Genomic DNA, 21,294 nt, shown 5'->3' on the forward strand with positions numbered 1-21,294 from the left:
GTTTACTGAGTGAGGGGCACAGTTTACTGAGTGAGGGACACTGTTTACTCAATGAGGGACACTGTTTACTCAATGAGGGACACAGTTTACTCAATGAGGGACACAGTTTACTCAATGAGGGACACAGTTTACGGAGTGAGGGACACAGTTTACGGAGTGAGGGGCACAGTTTACGGAGTGAGGGACACAGTTTACTCAGTGAGGGACACAGTTTACTCAGTGAGGGACACAGTTTACTCAGTGAGGGACACAGTTTACTCAGTGAGGGACACAGTTTACTCAGTGAGGGACACAGTTTACTGAGTGAGGGTCACAGTTTACTCAGTGAGGGACACAGTTGACTGAGTGAGGGACACAGTTGACTGAGTGAGGGACACAGTTGACTGAGTGAGGGACACAGTTGACTGAGTGAGGGACACAGTTGACTGAGTGAGGGACACAGTTGACTGAGTGAGGGACACAGTTGACTGAGTGAGGGACACAGTTTACTCAGTGAGGGGCACAGTTTACTCAGTGAGGGACACAGTTTACTCAGTGAGGGACACAGTTTACTCAGTGAGGGGCACAGTTTACTGAGTGAGGGACACAGTTTGCTGAGTGAGGGACACAGTTTATTCAGTGAGGGGCACAGTTTTCTGAGTGAGGGACACTGTTTACTCAATGAGGGACACTGTTTACTCAATGAGGGACATAGTTTACTGAGTGAGGGACACAGTTCACTCAGTGAGGGGCACAGTTTACTCAGTGAGGGGCACAGTTTACTCAGTGAGGGGCACAGTTTTCTGAGTGAGGGACACTGTTTACTCAATGAGGGACACAGTTTACTGAGTGAGGGACACAGTTTACTCAGTGAGGGACACAGTTTACTCAGTGAGGGGCACAGTTTACTGAGTGAGGGACACAGTTTACTGAGTGAGGGACACAGTTTACTGAGTGAGGGACGCAGTTTTCTGAGTGAGGGACACAGTTTACTCAGTGAGGGACACAGTTTACTCAGTGAGGGACACAGTTTACTCAGTGAGGGTCACAGTTTACTGAGTGAGGGACACAGTTTACTCAGTGAGGGACACAGTTTACTCAGTGAGGGACACAGTTTACTGAGTGAGGGACACAGTTTACTGAGTGAGGGACGCAGTTTACTCAGTGAGGGACACAGTTTACTCAGTGAGGGACACAGTTTACTCAGTGAGGGACACAGTTTACTGAGTGAGGGACACAGTTTACTGAGTGAGGGACACAGTTTACTGAGTGAGGGACACAGTTTACTGAGTGAGGGACACAGTTTACTGAGTGAGGGACACAGTTTACTGAGTGAGGGACACAGTTTACTGAGTGAGGGACACAGTTTACTCAGTGAGGGACACAGTTTATTCAGTGAGGGGCACAGTTTACTCAGTGAGGGTCACTGTTTACTCAGTGAGGGGCACAGTTTACTCAGTGAGGGACACAGGTTACTGAGTGAGGGGCACAGTTTACTGAGTGAGGGACACAGTTTACTCAGTGAGGGACAGTTTACTCAGTGAGGGACACAGTTTACTCAGTGAGGGACACAGTTTACTCAGTGAGGGACACAGTTTACTCAGTGAGGGACACAGTTTACTCAGTGAGGGACACAGTTTACTCAGTGAGGGACACAGTTTACTCAGTGAGGGACACAGTTTACTCAGTGAGGGACACAGTTTACTCAGTGAGGGACACAGTTTACTCAGTGAGGGACACAGTTTACTCAGTGAGGGACACAGTTTACTCAGTGAGGGACACAGTTTTCTGAGTGAGGGGCACAGTTTACTGAGTGAGGTGCACAGTTTACTGAGTGAGGGGCACAGTTTACTGAGTGAGGGACACAGTTACATAGAACATAGAACAATACAGCGCAGTACAGGCCCTTCGGCCCACGATGTTGCACCGAAACAAAAGCCATCTAACATACACTATGCCATTATCATCCATATGTTTATCCAATAAACTTTTAAATGCCCTCAATGTTGGCGAGTTCACTACTGTAGCAGGTAGGGCATTCCACGGCCTCACTACTCTTTGCGTAAAGAACCTACCTCTGACCTCTGTCCTATATCTATTACCCCTCAGTTTAAAGTTATGTCCCCTCGTGCCAGCCATATCCATCCGCGGGAGAAGGCTCTCACTGTCCACCCTATCCAACCCCCTGATCATTTTGTATGCCTCTATTAAGTCTCCTCTTAACCTTCTTCTCTCCAACGAAAACAACCTCAAGTCCATCAGCCTTTCCTCATAAGATTTTCCCTCCATACCAGGCAACATCCTGGTAAATCTCCTCTGCACCCGCTCCAAAGCCTCCACGTCCTTCCTATAATGCGGTGACCAGAACTGTACGCAATACTCCAAATGCGGCCGTACCAGAGTTCTGTACAGCTGCAACATGACCTCCTGACTCCGGAACTCAATCCCTCTACCAATAAAGGCCAACACTCCATAGGCCTTCTTCACAACCCTATCAACCTGGGTGGCAACTTTCAGGGATCTATGTACATGGACACCTAGATCCCTCTGCTCATCCACACTTACAAGAACTTTACCATTAGCCAAATATTCCGCATTCCTGTTATTCCTTCCAAAGTGAATCACCTCACACTTCTCTACATTAAACTCCATTTGCCACCTCTCAGCCCAGCTCTGCAGCTTATCTATATCCCTCTGTAACCTGCTACATCCTTCCACACTATCGACAACACCACCGACTTTAGTATCGTCTGCAAATTTACTCACCCACCCTTCTGCGCCTTCCTCTAGGTCATTGATAAAAATGACAAACAGCAACGGCCCCAGAACAGATCCTTGTGGTACTCCACTTGTGACTGTACTCCATTCTGAACATTTCCCATCAACCACCACCCTCTGTCTTCTTTCAGCTAGCCAATTTCTGATCCACATCTCTAAATCACCCTCAATCCCCAGCCTCCGTATTTTTTGCAATAGCCTACCGTGGGGAACCTTATCAAACGCTTTGCTGAAATCCATATACACCACATCAACTGCTCTACCCTCGTCTACCTGTTCAGTCACCTTCTCAAAGAACTCAATAAGGTTTGTGAGGCATGACCTACCCTTCACAAAGCCATGCTGACTATCCCTGATCATATTATTCCTATCTAGATGATTATAAATCTTGTCTCTTATAATCCCCTCCAAGACTTTACCCACTACAGACGTGAGGCTCACCGGTCTATAGTTGCCGGGGTTGTCTCTGCTCCCTTTTTTGAACAAAGGGACCACATTTGCTGTCCTCCAGTCCTCTGGCACTATTCCTGTAGCCAATGATGACATAAAAATCAAAGCCAAAGGTCCATCAATCTCTTCCCTGGCCTCCCATAGAATCCTAGGATAAATCCCATCAGGTCCCGGGGACTTATCTATTTTCAGCCTGTCCAGAATTGCCAACACCTCTTCCCTACGTACCTCAATGCCATCTATTCTATTAGCCTGGGGCTCAGCATTCTCCTCCACAACATTATCTTTTTCCTGAGTGAATACTGACGAAAAATATTCATTTAGTATCTCGCCTATCTCTTCAGACTCCACACACAATTTCCCATCCCTGTCCTTGACTGGTCCTACTCTTTCCCTAGTCATTCGCTTATTCCTGACATACCTATAGAAAGCTTTTGGGTTTTCCTTGATCCTTCCTGCCAAATACTTCTCATGTCCCCTCCTTGCTCGTCTTAGCTCTCTCTTTAGATCCTTCCTCGCTACCTTGTAACTATCCATCGCCCCAACTGAAACTTCACACTTCATCTTCACATAGGCCTCCTTCTTCCTCTTAACAAGAGATTCCACTTCCTTGGTAAACCACGGTTCCCTCGCTCGACGCCTTCCTCCCTGTCTGACCGGTACATACTTATCAAGAACACGCAGTAGCTGATCCTTGAACAAGCCCCACTTATCCAGTGTGCCCAACACTTGCAGCCTCCTTCTCCACCTTATCCCCCCCAAGTCACATCTAATGGCATCATAATTGCCCTTCCCCCAGCTATAACTCTTGCCCTGCGGTGTATACTTATCCCTTTCCATCATTAACGTAAACGTCACCGAATTGTGGTCACTGTCCCCAAAGTGCTCTCCTACCTCCAAATCCAACACCTGGCCTGGTTCATTACCCAAAACCAAATTCAACGTGGCCTCGCCTCTTGTTGGCCTGTCAACATATTGTTTCAGGAAACCCTCCTGCACACACTGTACAAAAAACGACCCATCTATTGTACTCGAACTATATCTTTTCCAGTCAATATTTGGAAAGTTAAAGTCTCCCATAATAACTACCCTGTTACTTTCGCTCATATCCAGAATCATCTTCGCCATCCTTTCCTCTACATCCCTAGAACTATTAGGAGGCCTATAAAAAACTCCCAACAGGGTGACCTCTCCTTTCCTGTTTCTAACTTCAGCCAATACTACCTCAGAAGAAGAGTCCCCATCTAGCATCCTCTCCGCCACCGTAATACTGCTCTTGACTAGCAGCGCCACACCTCCCCCTCTTTTGCCTCCTTCTCTGAGCTTACTAAAACACCTAAACCCCGGAACCTGAAACATCCATTCCTGTCCCTGCTCTTTCCATGTCTCCGAAATGGCCACAACATCGAAGTCCCAGGTACCAACCCATGCTGCCAGTTCCCCTACCTTATTTCGTATACTCCTGGCATTGAAGTAGACACACTTCAAACCACCTACCTGAACACTGGCCCCCTCCTGCGACGTCAAATCTGTGCTCCTGACCTCAATACTCTCATTCTCCCTTACCCTAAAACTACAATCCAGGTTCCCATGCCCCTGCTGCATTAGTTTAAACCCCCCCAAAGAGCACTAACAAATCTCCCCCCCAGGATATTTGTGCCCCTCAGGTTCAGATGTAGACCATCCTGTCTGTAGAGGTCCCACCTTCCCCAGAAAGAGCCCCAGTTATCCAAAAATCTGAATCCCTCCCGCATGCACCATCCCTGTAGCCACGTGTTTAAATGCTCTCTCTCCCTATTCCTCATCTCACTATCACGTGGCACGGGCAACAACCCAGAGATAACAACTCTGTTTGTTCTAGTTCTGAGCTTCCATCCTAGCTCCCTGAAAGCCTGCCTGACATCCTTGTCCCCTTTCCTACCTATGTCGTTGGTGCCAATGTGGACCACGACTTGGGGCTGCTCCCCCTCCCCCCTAAGGACCCGGAAAACACGATCCGAGACATCACGTACCCTAGCACCTGGGAGGCAACATACCAAACGTGAGTCTCTCACGCTCCCACAAAATCTCCTATCTGTGCCCCTGACTATAGAGTCCCCAATTACTAATGCTCTGCTCCTCTCCCCCCTTCCCTTCTGAGCAACAGGGACAGACTCCGTGCCAGAGGCCCGTACCCCATGGCTTACCCCTGGTAAGTCCCCCCCCCCCCACAAGTATCCAAAGCGGTATACTTGTTTCTCAGGGGAACGACCGCAGGGGATCCCTGCACTGACTGTTTTTTCCCAGTCCCTCTTACAGTTGCCCACCTATCTCCAATCTTTGGTGTAACTAATTCCCTGAAGCTGCTATCTATGACCCCTTCTGCCTCCCGAATGATCCGAAGTTCTTCCAACTCCAGCTCCAGTTCCCTAACTCGGTCTTGGAGGAGCTGGAGATGGCAGCACATCCTGCAGGTAAAATCCGCAGGGACACTAACTGCATCCCTCACCTCAAACATCCTGCAGGAGGAACATTGCACTCCCTTCCCTGCCATTCCTCTAACTTTCTACCAAGATCTGGCTAACAACTAAATTAATTTTTTACTCAGTGAGGGACACAGTTTACTCAGTGAGGGACACAGTTTACTCAGTGAGGGACACAGTTTACTCAGTGAGGGGCACAGTTTACTGAGTGAGGGGCACAGTTTACTGAGTGAGGGACACAGTTTATTCAGTGAGGGGCACAGTTTACTCAGTGAGGGTCACTGTTTACTCAGTGAGGGACACAGTTTACTCAGTGAGGGACACAGTTTACTGAGTGAGGGGCACAGTTTACTGAGTGAGGGGCACAGTTTACTCAGTGAGGGGCACAGTTTTCTGAGTGAGGGACACTGTTTACTCAATGAGGGACACAGTTTACTCAATGAGGGACACAGTTTACTCAATGAGGGACACAGTTTACTGAGTGAGGGGCACAGTTTACTCAGTGAGGGTCACTGTTTACTGAGTGAGGGACACAGTTTACTGAGTGAGGGACACAGTTTACTGAGTGAGGGACACAGTTTACTGAGTGAGGGACACAGTTTACTCAGTGAGGGACACAGTTTACTCAGTGAGGGACACAGTTTACTCAGTGAGGGTCACTGTTTCCTGAGTGAGGGACACAGTTTACTCAGTGAGGGACACAGTTTACTGAGTGAGGGACACAGTTTACTGAGTGAGGGACACAGTTTACTGAGTGAGGGACACAGTTTACTGAGTGAGGGACACAGTTTACTGAGTGAGGGACACAGTTTACTCAGTGAGGGACACAGTTTACTCAGTGAGGGACACAGTTTACTCAGTGAGGGACACAGTTTACTGATTGAGGGGCAAAGTTTTCTCAGTGAGGGACACAGTTTACTGATTGAGGGACACAGTTTACTCAGTGAGGGACAGTTTACTCAGTGAGGGACACAGTTTACTGAGTGAGGGACACAGTTTACTCAGTGAGGGACACAGTTTACTCAGTGAGGGACACAGTTTACTGAGCGAGGGACACAGTTTACTCAATGAGGGACACAGTTTACTCAGTGAGGGACACAGTTTACTCAGTGAGGGACACAGTTTACTCAGTGAGGGGCACAGTTTACTCAGTGAGGGGCACAGTTTACTCAGTGAGGGACACAGTTTACTGAGTGAGGGACACAGTTTACTCAGTGAGGGACACAGTTTACTCAGTGAGGGACACAGTTTACTGAGTGAGGGACACAGTTTACTGAGTGAGGGACACAGTTTACTGAGTGAGGGACACAGTTTACTCAGTGAGGGACACAGTTTACTGAGTGAGGGACACAGTTTACTGAGTGAGGGACACAGTTTACTGAGTGAGGGACACAGTTTACTGAGTGAGGGGCACAGTTTACTCAGTGAGGGACACAGTTTACTCAGTGAGGGGCACAGTTTACTCAGTGAGGGACACAGTTTACTCAGTGAGGGGCACAGTTTACTCAGTGAGGGACACAGTTTACTCAGTGAGGGGCACAGTTTACTCAGTGAGGGGCACAGTTTACTCAGTGAGGGGCACAGTTTACTCAGTGAGGGGCACAGTTTACTCAGTGAGGGACACAGTTTACTCAGTGAGGGACACAGTTTACTCAGTGAGGGACACGTGTTGAGCGTTGCCACCCCTGGGGGGTGTCTCTAACCGCGGGTTTTGTGGGGATTTCCCGCCCCCCCGGGGCGCGAATTGCTGAGTTAATACTGAAGAGCGAACCTAGTGCCAGCAGCTCGGCAGCCACGGCGGCGCCGATCCCGGTGCCGCCGCCCGTCACCAGCGCCACCCGGTCCCGGAACAACGCGGCGCGGAAGAGACTGCGCGCCGCCATCTTGGACTGTCACATGACCGCCGCTGGATTGTTACAGCGGGGTCAAAGGGCGCTCAGCTGCTGTCCACACCTTTCCCAACACTGCCTCTTCCAATTCCATTCTTCAGCAGGATTGTCTGAAAGCACACCAACTGATGTTAAAGATTTAATCCTTTTAGAGCTACAGAAATGATTCAGCACGGGGGGGGGGGGGCACTGCACTGCACTGCCATCAGACTTTTGAATGGACCTACCTCGTATTAAGTTGATCTTTACTCTACACCTTCCTATAACTGTTAGCATGATATTCTGCAGTCTCTCCTTCCTTCCCTATGCATTGTTTGTACAGCATGCAAGAAACAATACTTTTCACTGTATACTAATGTGACAATAATAAATCAAATCAAATTGGTCCATCTTCTCCCTGCTGACCCAAAGACACCCAGGTGCCTATTTGCTCCTATCTCCCTGCACACAGCCATCCAGCTTCCACCACTTTAGGTGCAGTTCCAGGCTCTTGAAGAGTTTAGGGTCCCAGCTCCAACTGAGACAGCGAATTCCATACACTCTTTGTCCTGTTGGTAGTTTTCCCAATAGTTCAATTTAGCCCCAAAACAGAAAATGCTGGACAATCTCAGCAGGTCTGACAGCGTCTGTGGAGAGAAAAGGGAGCTCACGTTTCGAGTCTGGATAACACTTCGTCAAGGGGTGGGGGGGTTGCGTTATTTAAAAATGGCATCCCGAATTCTTGCTGCACTGAGGCGTTCTGGCGAGTGGAGCTCCTCTGTACACAAAACGGGGCTACGTGTGGCCTCCGCCACACATTCCCCGCTTCGTCCCCATATAAAAGTCTATAATAATCTTTATTGTCACAAGTAGGCTTGCATTAACACTGCAATGAAGTTACTTTGATAATCCACTAGTCGCCACATTCCGGCGCCTGTTCGGGTACACAGAGGGAGAATTCAGAATGTCCAATTCACCGAACAGCGCATCTTTCGGGACTTGTGGGAGGAAACCGGAGCACCCGGAGGAAACCCACGCAGACACGGGGAGAACGTATAGACTCCACACAGACATTGACTCAAGCCGTGAGTCGAACCTGGGACCTTGGAGCTGTGAAGCAACTGGTAAACACTACTACCATGCTGCCCACGTATCTAACGTGCGTGTTTTATAGCCTTGTGTTTCCCGGAGCTCCGAGAAACAAGCAGCTAAACTTGCTCGCTGTGAGACTTTGTTCCCTTTTAGATGATTCGCGGACCTTCACATTTTTTTCTACAGTGGGGAACTAAAGACACCGACAAGACCAGCTCCTCCGAGATCTAGCTGATGTAAATATTGAAACTCTCTGTGATACAGTTGAGTTCAATTTGACAACTTTGACAAAGTTTGATGTGAAAGATTTCTACCTGAAACTAAACCTACTCAATTCACTGCATGAATACAATGAGGGCTGTAAGGTCATAGAATCATAGAATTTACAGTGCAGAAGGAGGCCATTCAACCCATCGAGTCTGCACCGGCTCTTGGAAAGAGCACCCTATTTAAGCCCAAGCCTCCACCTTATCCCCGTAACCCGACTTAACCTTTTTTAGACACTAAGGGAAATTTATTATGGCCAATCCACCTAACCTGCATGATGCACGATCAATAACCTCAGAAACGAGATTGGAGACAATTGAAGGCTTTAATACGCGAGATGTTCCCCCAGCAGCGCGGGTACAGAAGAAAGCTGCTGGGGCGGCACGGGCTATTATACCCCATCTTGCAGGGCGGAGCTAACATACAAGCTTATCCAATGGGAACAAGTACATTCTCCACCAATGCTATTCCGGCATTACTAGGTACCGTAATCCTCCTAACACAGACTACCCCATTCACCCCCTGTTAAAAAAGAGTCCGGTGGGGGTGGTGGCATCGGATTACAACGTGGCAAAAGTGGTAGAAGTTACAGTTATGAAGGTACCGTAATGCCTCCGTACAGCGTTTTGCCTCATTGCAACTCTTAAATATTTACAACAGTAAATGTACATTTGAAAAGGAAGCCATTAGTCGATCGGGGGCCCTGGTCGTCCTCTGCGATCGTCGTAGCTTTGGTGGTGATGCCAGTGGAGGTTCGGGCGTCTGTGACTCCAGGTGCGTGGTTTCGGCTTCTGTGGCAGCTTCATCACCCCTAGACGTGGCCGGTGGGAGGGCCGACTGACCTGGGAAGGGGGCGGCTTCCCAGGTACCTTAGGGAGACCGTATCCTGTCACGTGGGTACGCCACATATGCGTACTGAGGGTTAGCGTGGAGGAGATGGACCCTCTCGACCAATGGGTCCGATTTGTGCGCCCGCACGTGTTTTCAGAGCAGGATGGGTCCGGGAGCTGCCAGCCAGGTCGGGAGCGAGGTCCCAGAGGAGGACTTCCTGGGGAAGACAAGGAGACGTTCGTGAGGTGTTTGGTTGGTCGTGGTGCAGAGCAGTGACCGGATGTAGTGGAGGGCATCCGGGAGGACTTCCTGTGTTGCTAACTTTGCCTTAGTTTAATTGCTCTGTTTTATCACCTTTGCTCTTGAGTTGCCAGGTATCTTTCTGATACCGCCACGTGGTTCAAGTCCGAGTAATGATTAATAATCCAATACACCGCTTAGTAAGATTTAAATCAAAGCACATTTATTATACACAGTAATTACTACTCATGTACAAATTCTACGTCTAAGCTACTTCTACGACTAACAGACCAATACTTAACTTGGAACTGGCCCACCAGGTCAGGGAAACGAATGGCCTTTTGTTCGGGTTCTGAGCCTGCGGGATTCGAAGTTGGTACAGATTGGTAGCTAGGAGCGCCTATCTCGTAGCGATCGTTGACTTAAGACTTACTGGATATCGGCGGCGGCTGAACCGGTCACTGTCAAGGGTTGGTTCGCGTTGCTGAGTGACCCGGTCAAGAAGAACGATTTGAACTTGGGCTTGATTCTTATAGTTCCCAGGGGCTTCCCGCCTTTCGGGGCGGACCCTGTACCTGGTTCCAAGTGATTGGACTTTGTCCCAATCACTTGGTTCGATTTTCCCCAATGCTGGAGCGGTTCCCTGATCGATGGGTGGTCCTGAGGTGGTCGTTCACCTCCCTTTGTGTAGGCTTCTGCTAGCGCCAAAGAGTCTGGTTTGGCTTTATGTGTCTAAATGTTGCTCATTGTTCCCGGGGATTGCTCATTAATATGCAGATGGCTGGTGTTTTGTTATGCTGATGGTTGCTGGTATCGATCTTGTCTGGCCTTTCCAGAGGTAAATACACACTCAACCGGCAGCTGCTCATTTGTGTCCTGTTGGCTGACTTACCCATCAGCCTTTGCCATTCGCCATTTTAAATCGGGAGTTAGCCATTTTAACTGGCTACATTCCCCCCTTGTGATCCTAATGCAAAGCGTGAAGGATCACATAACTATGTTGCTTTCCATTCCCTGACCTGGGGGGGGGACACCTCCTTCATGGCCTCTGCACTGACCATAGCTATGCAAAAAAATTTTAACTAACAATTCTAAGGGCGCTATGTCAAACAGGGACATGCATTACAAAACAATAAACTGGGAACCTCTAACTATTCTTAATACACTACACTCACTTAAACATTTCATCATCCTAACTTCCTCAACCATACAAACAAAATCATAGCTGTTTATACATCAGTCTTCCTGGCTTGGCAGTCAAGCTCAGGATCGTACAATTTGCTCATGAACAGTTCTTTACATTTCTTTATTTACAATAAACGCAAGTGAATGCTCTTCATTATAGATCGCGGGGGTCGGGGGTCTGATCGTATCTGAACATAGGGGATCTGATCCTATATACCGGGGTGCGAGCGTGGTAGGCTCTCCTCCATTTCCGTAGACGCATAGTCTGCACGATACAGCAGAGTATCGCCAATACCAGTCATGTTTCTATTATATAGGACAGGGAGTACCAGGTTATAAACCAGACACACCAAGATGATGTGGTGTCACCGGTGACTGGGCTCTGGGTACTGCGGGGAAGTGAAACATTAACGGCTGGGGGGGGGCTTGAGGTCATGGGGTTCGCGTTCACTCGCAACCAAATGTCCATAAAGATGATGCTGATCCATGTGGAGGAAGTCCTCATGGCTCTTCTCTTTCCTTTTCTTCTCTTCTCCGGTCCTGGAGCTTCTGGAGTTCTGTGGAAACAAGCATAGTGTCTGTAACTATCTTTGTTTAATATCTCGTACGATAGTGTGTCTGTCCTGTAGTGCCAATTACTCCTTTTATAATTGGTCACTATGTGTGACTCCCTCAGTTTTTTCCAAAAACCGAATTTTAGGACAAGACACACTTCCCAAAAATGAACCAGTGCGAGCCGTCTCGCAAACTGTGCAATTTACCATCCAAATGTTTCAGGATGTAAATAGCATGTGGTTAGCAACCTAAAGGTTACCTAAACAAAACTTTTTGAACTGAAAGTGCCAAAATGAGGTGCGTATGGGCCGCGACGGGTAAGAGTTGGATGGAGTCCCCGGGTAGGACGACGACCAATGCCGTGTCTTTCCTACCCGAGCGTAGTTGACCAGAGGGGGCGTTCCCAGGCAGGGCGGGTCCCAAACCGTTTCTCCACTGCCTGAGCAGCCAACAAGAACGGGAAAAAAATGTAGTCATCGTGGTGGGGCTGCCGCAGTGGTTCTACCTTCGAACCAGAAGCGCAGTTACGAACGGGCAGACAAGCTCTCAGAGGTTTCTGCTGAACTAGTGTCTAGCAATGGTGAGTCTCTGTAGGCAAGTCCTCAGAGGTTTCGGCCGAATAGGCGTGGGACAGTGAGAAAAAAATTCTCCTGTCAGACATACAACATTTAACAAACTTACAAACAACATAAAACATTCTGTAGGTTCCATCAGAAAGGACAACACTTCTCCCAAGCGGTTCCTTTTAAAACATCATCTGGACAGCTCAGTTCTCAGTTGCGAACAGGGTCACAAAGGGGTTCTTGGTTTGAGAGAAGACCCAAGGTCGCCTCGTTCATATTTGTAGTAGAAATCTAATGCTAGGAAACAGATAGTTAACAGTAACTTTTAAATTTAAAAAAAACTTTTAACTTTAATTTACTAATTAATTGACGCAATGTCAGTTAGAGGGGTGCAGTGCTCTGACTGTGAGATGTGGCAGGTCCGCGAGGCTTCCAGCATCCCGGATGGCTTCATCTGCAGAAAGTGCACCCAATTGGAGCTCCTCACAGACCGCATGGTTCGGTTGGAGCAGCAATTGGATGCACTTAGGAGCATGCAGGTGGCGGAAAGCATCATAGATGGCAGTTATATAAATGTGGTCACACCCAAGGTGCAGGCAGAGAAATGGGTGACCACCAGAAAGGGCAGGCAGTCAGTGCAGGAATCCCCTGTGGTTGTCCCCCTCTCAAACAGGTATACCCCTTTGGATACTGTCGGGGGGGGATATCCTATCAGGGGAAAACAGCAGCAGCCAGAGCAGTGGCACCATGGCTGGCTCTGATGTTCAGAAGGGAGGGTCAAAGCGCAGAAGAGCAATAGTAATAGGGGACTCTATAGTCCGGGGCACAGATAGGCGCTTCTGTGGATGTGAAAGAGACTCCAGGATGGTATGTTGCCTCCCTGGTGCCAGGGACCAGGATGTCTCCGAACGGGTAGAGGGCCTCATGAAGGGGGAGGGCAAACAGGCAGAGGTTGTTGTACATATTGGTACTAACGACATAGGCAGGAAGGGGCATGAGGTCCTGCAGTAGGAGTTCAGGGAGCTAGGCAGAAAGTTAAAAGATAGGACCTCTAGGGTTGTAATCTCGGGATTACTCCCTGTGCCACGTGCCAGTGAGGCTAGAAATAGGAAGCTAGAGCAGCTAAACACGTGGCTAAACAGCTGGTGTAGGAGGGAGGGTTTCCGTTATCTGGACCACTGGGAGCTCTTCCGGGGCAGGTGTGACCTATATAAGGACGGGTTGCATCTAAACTGGAGAGGCATAAATATCCTGGCCGCGAGGTTTGCTAGTGTCAGACGGGAGGGTTTAAACTAGTATGGCAGGGGGGTGGGCACGGGAGCAATAGGTCAGAAGGTGAGAGCATTGAGGGAGAACGAGGGAATAGGGACAGTGGGGCTCTGAGGCAGAGCAGACAGGGAGAAGTTGCTGAACACAGCGGGTCTGGTGGCCTGAAGTGCATATGTTTTAATGCAAGAAGTATTACGGGTAAGGCAGATGAACTTAGAGCTTGGATTAGTACTTGGAACTATGATGTTGTTGCCATTACAGAGACCTGGTTGAGGGAAGGGCAGGATTGGCAGCTAAACGTACCAGGATTTAGATGTTTCAGGCGGGATAGAGGGGGATGTAAAAGGGGTGGCGGAGTTGCGCTACTGGTTAGGGAGGATATCACAGCTGTACTACGGGAGGACACCTCAGAGGGCAGTGAGGCTATATGGGTGGAGATCAGGAATAAGAAGGGTGCAGTCACAATGTTGGGGGTTTACTACAGGCCTCCCAACAGCCAGCGGGAGATAGAGGAGCAGATAGGAAGACAGATTTTGGAAAAGAGTAGAAAAAACAGGGTTGTGGTGATGGGAGACTTCAACTTCCCCAATATTGACTGGGACTCACTTAGTGCCAGGGGCTTAGACGGGGCAGAGTTTGTAAGGAACATCCAGGAGGGCTTCTTAAAACAATATGTAGACAGTCCAACTAGGGAAAGGGCAGTACTGGATCTGGTATTGGGGAATGAGCCCGGCTAGGTGGTAGAAGTTTCAGTAGGGGAGCATTTCGGGAACAGTGACCACAATTCAGTAAGTTTTAAAGTGCTGGTGGACAAGGATAAGAGTGGTCCTAGTAGGAAGGAACTTAAGCAAGGAGTCAGGAGGGCTAGAAGGGGTCACGAAAAGTCATTGGCAAATAGGGTTAAGGAAAATCCCAAGGCTTTTTACACGTACATAAAAAGCAAGAGGGTAGCCAGGGAAAGGGTTGGCCCACTGAAGGATAGGCAAGGGAATCTATGTGTGGAGCCAGAGGAAATGGGCGAGGTACTAAATGAATACTTTGCATCAGTATTCACCAAAGAGAAGGAATTGGTAGATGTTGAGTCTGGAGAAGGGTGTGTAGATAGCCTGGGTCACATTGAGATCCAAAAAGACGAGGTGTTGGGCGTCTTAAAAAATATTAAGGTAGATAAGTCCCCAGGGTCTGATGGGATCTACCCCAGAATACTGAGGGCGGCTGGAGAGGAAATTGCTGAGGCCTTGACAGAAATCTTTGGATCCTCACTGTCTTCAGGGGATGTCCCAGAGGACTGGAGAATAGCCAATGTCGTTCCTCTGTTTAAGAAGGGTAGCAAGGATAATCCAGGGAACTACAGGCCGGTGAGCCTTACTTCAGTGGTAGGGAAATTACTGGAGAGAATTCTTCGAGACAGGATCTACTCCCATTTGGGAGCAAATGGACGTATTAGTGAGAGGCAGCATGGTTTTGTGAAGGGGAGGTCGTGTCTCACTCACTTGATAGAGTTTTTCGAGGAGGTCACAAAGATGATTGATGCAGGTAGGGCAGTGGATGTTGTCTATATGGACTTCTACTTGTTGCTACTGTGGGGGCTGCTGCGGGGGTGATTTTGTTCAGTTCCCGGTAATCGATGGTCAGTCGCCATGATCCATCGGGCTTTTTCACTGGCCAAATCGGGGCATTATTAGTGGAGGCTACTGATCTAAGTATGCCCTGCTCTAATAAGCTTCCTATTACCTTGGACATTTCTCCCTCTGCCTCGTGGGGAAATCCATACTGTTTTTGGTGTCTAGGGTCAGGTCCTGTTACTTGTACGGAGCCAGTCATCCGTCCACAGTCATGCTTGTGGGTCGCGAATGCTGCCCTGTTCTTTTGCAGAACTGCCCTAACCTGCTTGTCCGTGCTAAGCGTGGTCGGGTTGAACCAAAATTCGCCTACTGTGCTAATTTTGTTTGTGTATTCTCCTATGTTGAGTGTTGCGGGGGCTCTTGCAGATGTTTCCATCTTCCAGACAAACTGGTTGACTGGATCAAATGAAAGATTATGGGAAAAAATATATTTATTAAAGTTTTTTAACAAAACAAAACAATTTTTTCCCCTTACAAACAATAAACCCCCCCCTGCCCCCCGTGGCAAAATAACACAAAATCGCCCTGAGCAAGATATATACATGGTAAGATGATATATTTACAGAGTTTTATACACTGGCTCTCGCCCATTCGTGCCAGTTTCCCCCACCCTCCATGTTATCCCCCGCTCGTCCGTCCCCTCAAGCAATCTCTCGTTCACCCCCCCCCCCCCCCCCAGGGTTGCTGCTGCTGCTGACCGACCTTCCTCTAACGCTCCGCGAGATAGTCTAGGAACGGTTGCCACCACCTGTAGAACCCCTGCGCAGACCCTCTCAAGGCGAACTTAATCCTCTCCAACTTTATGAACCCAGCCATATCATTTATCCAGGCCTCCAGGCTGGGGGGCTTCGCCTCCTTCCACATTAGCAAGATCCTTTGCCGGGCTACTAGGGACGCAAAGGCCAGAATGCCGGCCTCTTTCACCTCCTGCACTCCCAGTTCGTCCACTACTCCAAATATTGCTAATATTGGCTTGACCCGGACTTTCACCACCTGAGATATTGCTCCCGCCACTCCTCTCCAGAACCCCTCCAGTGCCGGGCATGACCAAAACATATGGACATGGTTCGCCGGGCTCCCTGAGCACCTTCCACATCTGTCCTCTACCCCAAAGAACCTACTCAACCTCGCCCCCGTCAAGTGAGCTCTGTGAACCACCTTAAATTGTATCAGGCTGAGCCTGGCACACGAGGAGGAGGAATTAACCCTACCTAGGGCAGCAGCCCACAAACCTTCTTCGATCTCCTCCCCCAGCTCCTCCTCCCATTTACCCTTCAACTCTTCTGCTAGCGATTCCCCCTCTTCTTTCATCTCTTGGTGTATTTCCGACACCTTGCCCTCCCCGACCCATACACCCGAGATCACCCTGTCTTGAATTTCTTGTGTCGGGAGCAGCGGGAATTCCCGGACCAGTCGCCTCACAAAAGCCCTCACCTGCATATATCTGAATGCATTCCCGGGGGTAGCCCAAACTTCTCCTCCAGTGCCCCTAGGCTCGCAAATGTCCCGTCGATGAACAGGTCCCCCATTCTTTTAATCCCCGCCCGGTGCCAGCCCTGGAACCCCCCGTCCATCTTCCCCGGGACAAACCGGTGGTTACCCCTGATCAGGGACCACACCAAGGCTCCCACTGCACCCCTATGCCATCTCCACTGGCCCCAGATCCTTAACGTTGCCGCCACCACCGGGCTCGTGGTGTACTTTGATGGCGAGAGCGGTAACGGTGCCGTCACCAGCGCCCCCAAGCTCGTTCCTTTGCAGGACGCCATCTCCATCCTCTTCCATGCCGCCCCCTCTCCCACCTGCCTTTGGTCTTCTCACGAGGACCCGGTACGCTCCCTCCACTTCCAGGGGGCCCGTTGGGGCCTCAGCTCCCATTAGTGTGTGGAGCATCGTGCTCACATAAGCCCCAACATCAGCTCCCTCTGCTCCTTCGGGGAGACCTAGAATCCGTAGGTTTTTCCTCCTCGAGCTGTTCTCCAGGGCTTCCAGCCTTTCTATGCACCTCTTGTGTAGTGCCTCGTGTGTCTCCGTTTTTACCACCAGACCCTGTGTCTCACCTTCATTCTCGGCTGCCTTTGCCTTCACTCCACGGAGCTCCATCGCCTGGACCTTTTGTGTTTCCTTCAGTCCCTCGATTGCCAGTAGCATCGGCGCCAGCACCTCTTTCTTAAGTTCCTCCACACATCGTCGGAGAAAGTCCTGCTGGTGCGGGCCCCATACCATCTGGGCTCCATCCGCCGCCATCTTGCTTCTCCCTTCTCTTCTCTGCCGCTGCTCCAAAGGATCCTTCGCAATCTGGCCACTACCGCCGCTCCTTTCCATACACACCCGGGGGGACTCCTTCCTTCGTCACCCCACACTGGGTTAGGTCGAAAAAAAATTCCTTTGGGGCTCCCGATAAGAGCCCAAAAGTCCGTTGGAACGGGAGGTGCCGAAACGTGCGGCTTAGCAGTGCATCACCGCAACCAGAACCTCAGCGACCAACTTAAATGAGTATGCCACCACCGTCACAGACTTCATCAGCAAATGTGTGGACGACTGCGTGCCAAAGAAAGCAGTACGTGCGTTCCCCAACCGGAAACCATGGCTCAATCGCGAGATTGACTCCCTACTGAAGGCCAGGACTGAGGCATTCAAGGCAGACGACCCTGACCGATACAAGAAATCCAGGTACGACCTCCGCAAAGCCATCCGAGATGCCAAGAGAGAATATCAAACCAAGCTAGAGTCACAGACAGACTCTCGGCGGTTGTGACAAGGACTAAACAACGTAACGGGCTACAAAGCGAAGCCGAACAGTATCTCTGGCAGCAGCGCACCCCTCCCCGATGAACTCAATGCATTCTATGCTCGGTTCGAGTAGGTAACCAACAATCCGCTGGCGAGTGCCCCAGCAGCCCATAATTCACCCATACCCACCATCACAGCTTCCGAAGTCAGATTGGCCTTCCTGAAAGTGAACCCTTGGAAGGCGACGGGCCCAGATGGGATCCCTGGTCGTGCACTCAGAGTTAGCGCGGACCAGCTGGCAGAGGAATTCACGGACATCTTTAACCTGTCCCTACTCCACTCCGAGGTCCCCACCTGTATCAAGAAGACCACCATCATACACCCGGTACCAAAGAAGAATCAGGCAACATGCCTCAATGACTACCGACCAGTGGCCCTGACTTCAGTCGTAATGAAGTGCTTCGAGAGGTTGATCATGAAGCGCATCACCTCCATACTCCCAGAACGCCTTGATCCACTGCAATTCGCATACCGCTGCAACCGGCCCACATCAGACACCATTTCCCTGGCCCTACACTCATCCCTAGAGCATCTTGAAAACAAGGACTCCTACATTAGACTCCTATTTATTGACTATAGCTCTGCCTTCAACACCATAATCCCAGCCAAGCTCATATCAAAGCTCCAAAACCTAGGACTTGGCTCCCCACTCTGCAACTGGATCCTCGATTTTCTGACCAACAGACCACAATCAGTAAGAATGAACAACAACACCTCCTCCACAATAGTCCTCAACACCGGCGCCCCGCAAGGCTGCGTACTTAGCCCCCTACTCTACTCCCTGTACACACACGACTGCGTGGCAAAACTTGGTTCCAACTCCATCTACAGGTTTGCTGACGATACGACCATAGTGGGCCGGATCTTGAATAATGACGAGTCCGAATACAGGAGGGAGATAGAGAACCTAGTGGAGTGGTGTAGCGACAACAATCTCTCCCTCAATGCCAGCAAAACTAAAGAGCTGGTAATTGACTTCAGGAAGCAAAGTACTGTACACACCCCTGTCAGCATCAACGGGGCCAAGGTGGAGATGGTTAGCAGTTTCAAATTCCTAGGGGTGCACATCTCCAAAAATCTGTCCTGGTCCACCCACGTCGACGCTACCACCAAGAAAGCACAACAGCGCCTATACTTCCTCAGGAAACTAAGGAAATTCGGCATGTCCACATTGACTCTTACCAACTTTTACAGATGCACCATAGAAAGCATCCTATCGGGCTGCATCACAGCCTGGTATGGCAACTGCTCGGCCCAGGACCGCGAGAAACTTCAGAGAGTCGTGAACACCGCCCAGTCCATCACACGAACCTGCCTCCCATCCATTGACTCCATCTACACCTCCCGCTGCCTGGGGAAAGCGGGCAGCTTAATCAAAGACTCCTCCCACCCGGCTTACTCACTCTTCCAACTTCTTCCATCGGGCAGGAGATACAGAAGTCTGAGAACACGCACGAACAGACTCAAAAACAGCTTCTTCCCCACTGTCACCAGACTCCTAAATGACCCTCTTATGGACTGAGCTCATTAACACTACACCCTGTATGCTTCATCCGATGCCAGTGCTTATGTAGTTACATTGTATATGTTGTGTTGCCCTATTATGTATTTTCTTTTATTCCCTTTTCTTCTCATGTACTTAATGATCTGTTGAGCTGCTCACAGAAAAATACTTTTCACTGTACCTCGGTATACGTGACAATAAACAAATCCAATCCAATCCAATCCAATCTGGAGGCTCGTTTAGCTTCCCGGAACGATGCAAGATCTCATAGTTGTAGGTGGAGAGTTTGATCCTCCACCGTAAGATTTTGTCATTTTTTATCTTTCCCCGCTGTGCATTATCGAACATGGAAGCAACCGACCTTTGGTCAGTGAGGAGAGTGAATCTCCTGCCGGCCAGGTAATGCCTCCAATGTCGCACAGCTTCTGCTATGGCCTGGGCCTCCTTTTCGACTGAGGAATGGCAGATTTCGGAGGCGTGGAGGGTGCGTGAGAAGAAGGCCACGGGTCTGCACGCTTGGTTGAGGGTGGCCGCCAGAGATACGTCGGACGCGTCGCTCTCGACCTGGAAGGGGAGGGACCCGCCGATGGCGCGCATCGTGGCCTTTGCAATGTCTGCTTTGATGCGGTTGAAGGCCTGGCAGGCATCTAGCGACAGGGAAAAACTGCGGATTGGATCAGTGGACGGGCCTTGTCCGCATAGTTGGGGACCCACTGGGCATAGTAGGAAAACAATCCTAGGCAGTGATTCAGGGCCTTGGAGCAGTGCGGGAGGGGGAACTCCATAACGGGGCGCATGCGTTCAGGGTCGGGGCCTATCACTTCATTACGCACTACGTAGCCGAGGATGGCTAGGCGGTCGGTGCTGAACACGCATTTATCCTTGTTATACGTTAGGTTAAAGATTTTTGTGGTTTGGAGGAATTTTCGGAGTTTGGTGTCGTGGTCTTGCTGGTCATGGCCGCAGATGGTGACATTATCAAGGTACGGGAATGTGGCCCGTAAACTGTACTGGTCAACCATTCGGTCCATCTCTCGTTGGAAGACCGAGACCCCGTTAGTGACACCGAAGGGAACCCTTAAGAAGTGGTAGAGCCGCCCATCTGCTTCGAAGGCAGTGTATTTGCGGTCTCAAGTGTGGATGGGGAGCTGGTGGTAGGTGGACTTAAGATCCACCGTGGAGAAGACCTTGTAATGCGCGATCCTGTTGACCAGGTCGGATATGCGGGGGAGAGGGTACGCGTCGAGCTGCGTAAACCTGTTGATGGTCTGACTGTAGTCGATGACCATCCTATGCTTCTCCTGGGTCTTTACAACTGCTACTTGAGCTCTCCAGGGACTGTTGCTAGCCTCAATGACACCTTCCTTCAGTAACCGTTGGACCTCTGACCTAATAAAGATCCGGTCCTGGACACTGTACCGTCTGCTCCTGGTGGCGACGGGTTTGCAATCCGGGGTGAGGTTCGGAAACAGGGAAGGCGGATCGACCTTGAGGGTCGCGAGGCTGCAGACAGTGAGGGAGGGTATAGGGCCTCCGAATCTGAAAGTTAGACTTTGGAGGTTGCACTGAAAATCCAACCCATAGAGTGTGGCCGTGCAGAGGTGGGGAAGGACGTAGAGTCAGTCATTTTTGAACTCCCTTCCTTGGACTGTGAGGTTAGCTACACAAAACTCCTTGATCTCTACTGAGTGAGATCCAGAGGCCAGGGCAATTTTCTGATTAACGGGGTGGACGGGGAGAGAAAAGCGTCTTACCATGTCGGGGTGTATGAAGCTCTCCGTGCTCCCAGAGTCGATTAGGCAGGACATTTCATGCCCATTAATAAACACCGTC

The 21,294-nt window shown here is 49.9% G+C and overlaps 1 protein-coding gene across 3 annotated transcripts in view; it reads right to left on the reverse strand.

Annotated features, from left to right (window-relative positions):
• The window catches only part of pecr (peroxisomal trans-2-enoyl-CoA reductase), a 91,279-nt gene extending 83,695 nt beyond the window's left edge, over positions 1–7,584 (reverse strand). For all 3 annotated transcript variants that reach the window (XM_072468679.1, XM_072468680.1, XM_072468678.1), the window contains exon 1: positions 7,441–7,584. In XM_072468679.1, the coding sequence (XP_072324780.1) occupies positions 7,441–7,552 (112 nt within the window). In that variant the 5' untranslated portion in view covers positions 7,553–7,584. The remainder of the gene's footprint in view (positions 1–7,440) is intronic.
• Between the last annotated feature and the right edge of the window lie 13,710 nt (positions 7,585–21,294).

This window comes from Scyliorhinus torazame, chromosome 2 (genome assembly GCF_047496885.1).
Source record: "Scyliorhinus torazame isolate Kashiwa2021f chromosome 2, sScyTor2.1, whole genome shotgun sequence".
Lineage (NCBI taxonomy): Eukaryota > Metazoa > Chordata > Chondrichthyes > Carcharhiniformes > Scyliorhinidae > Scyliorhinus > Scyliorhinus torazame.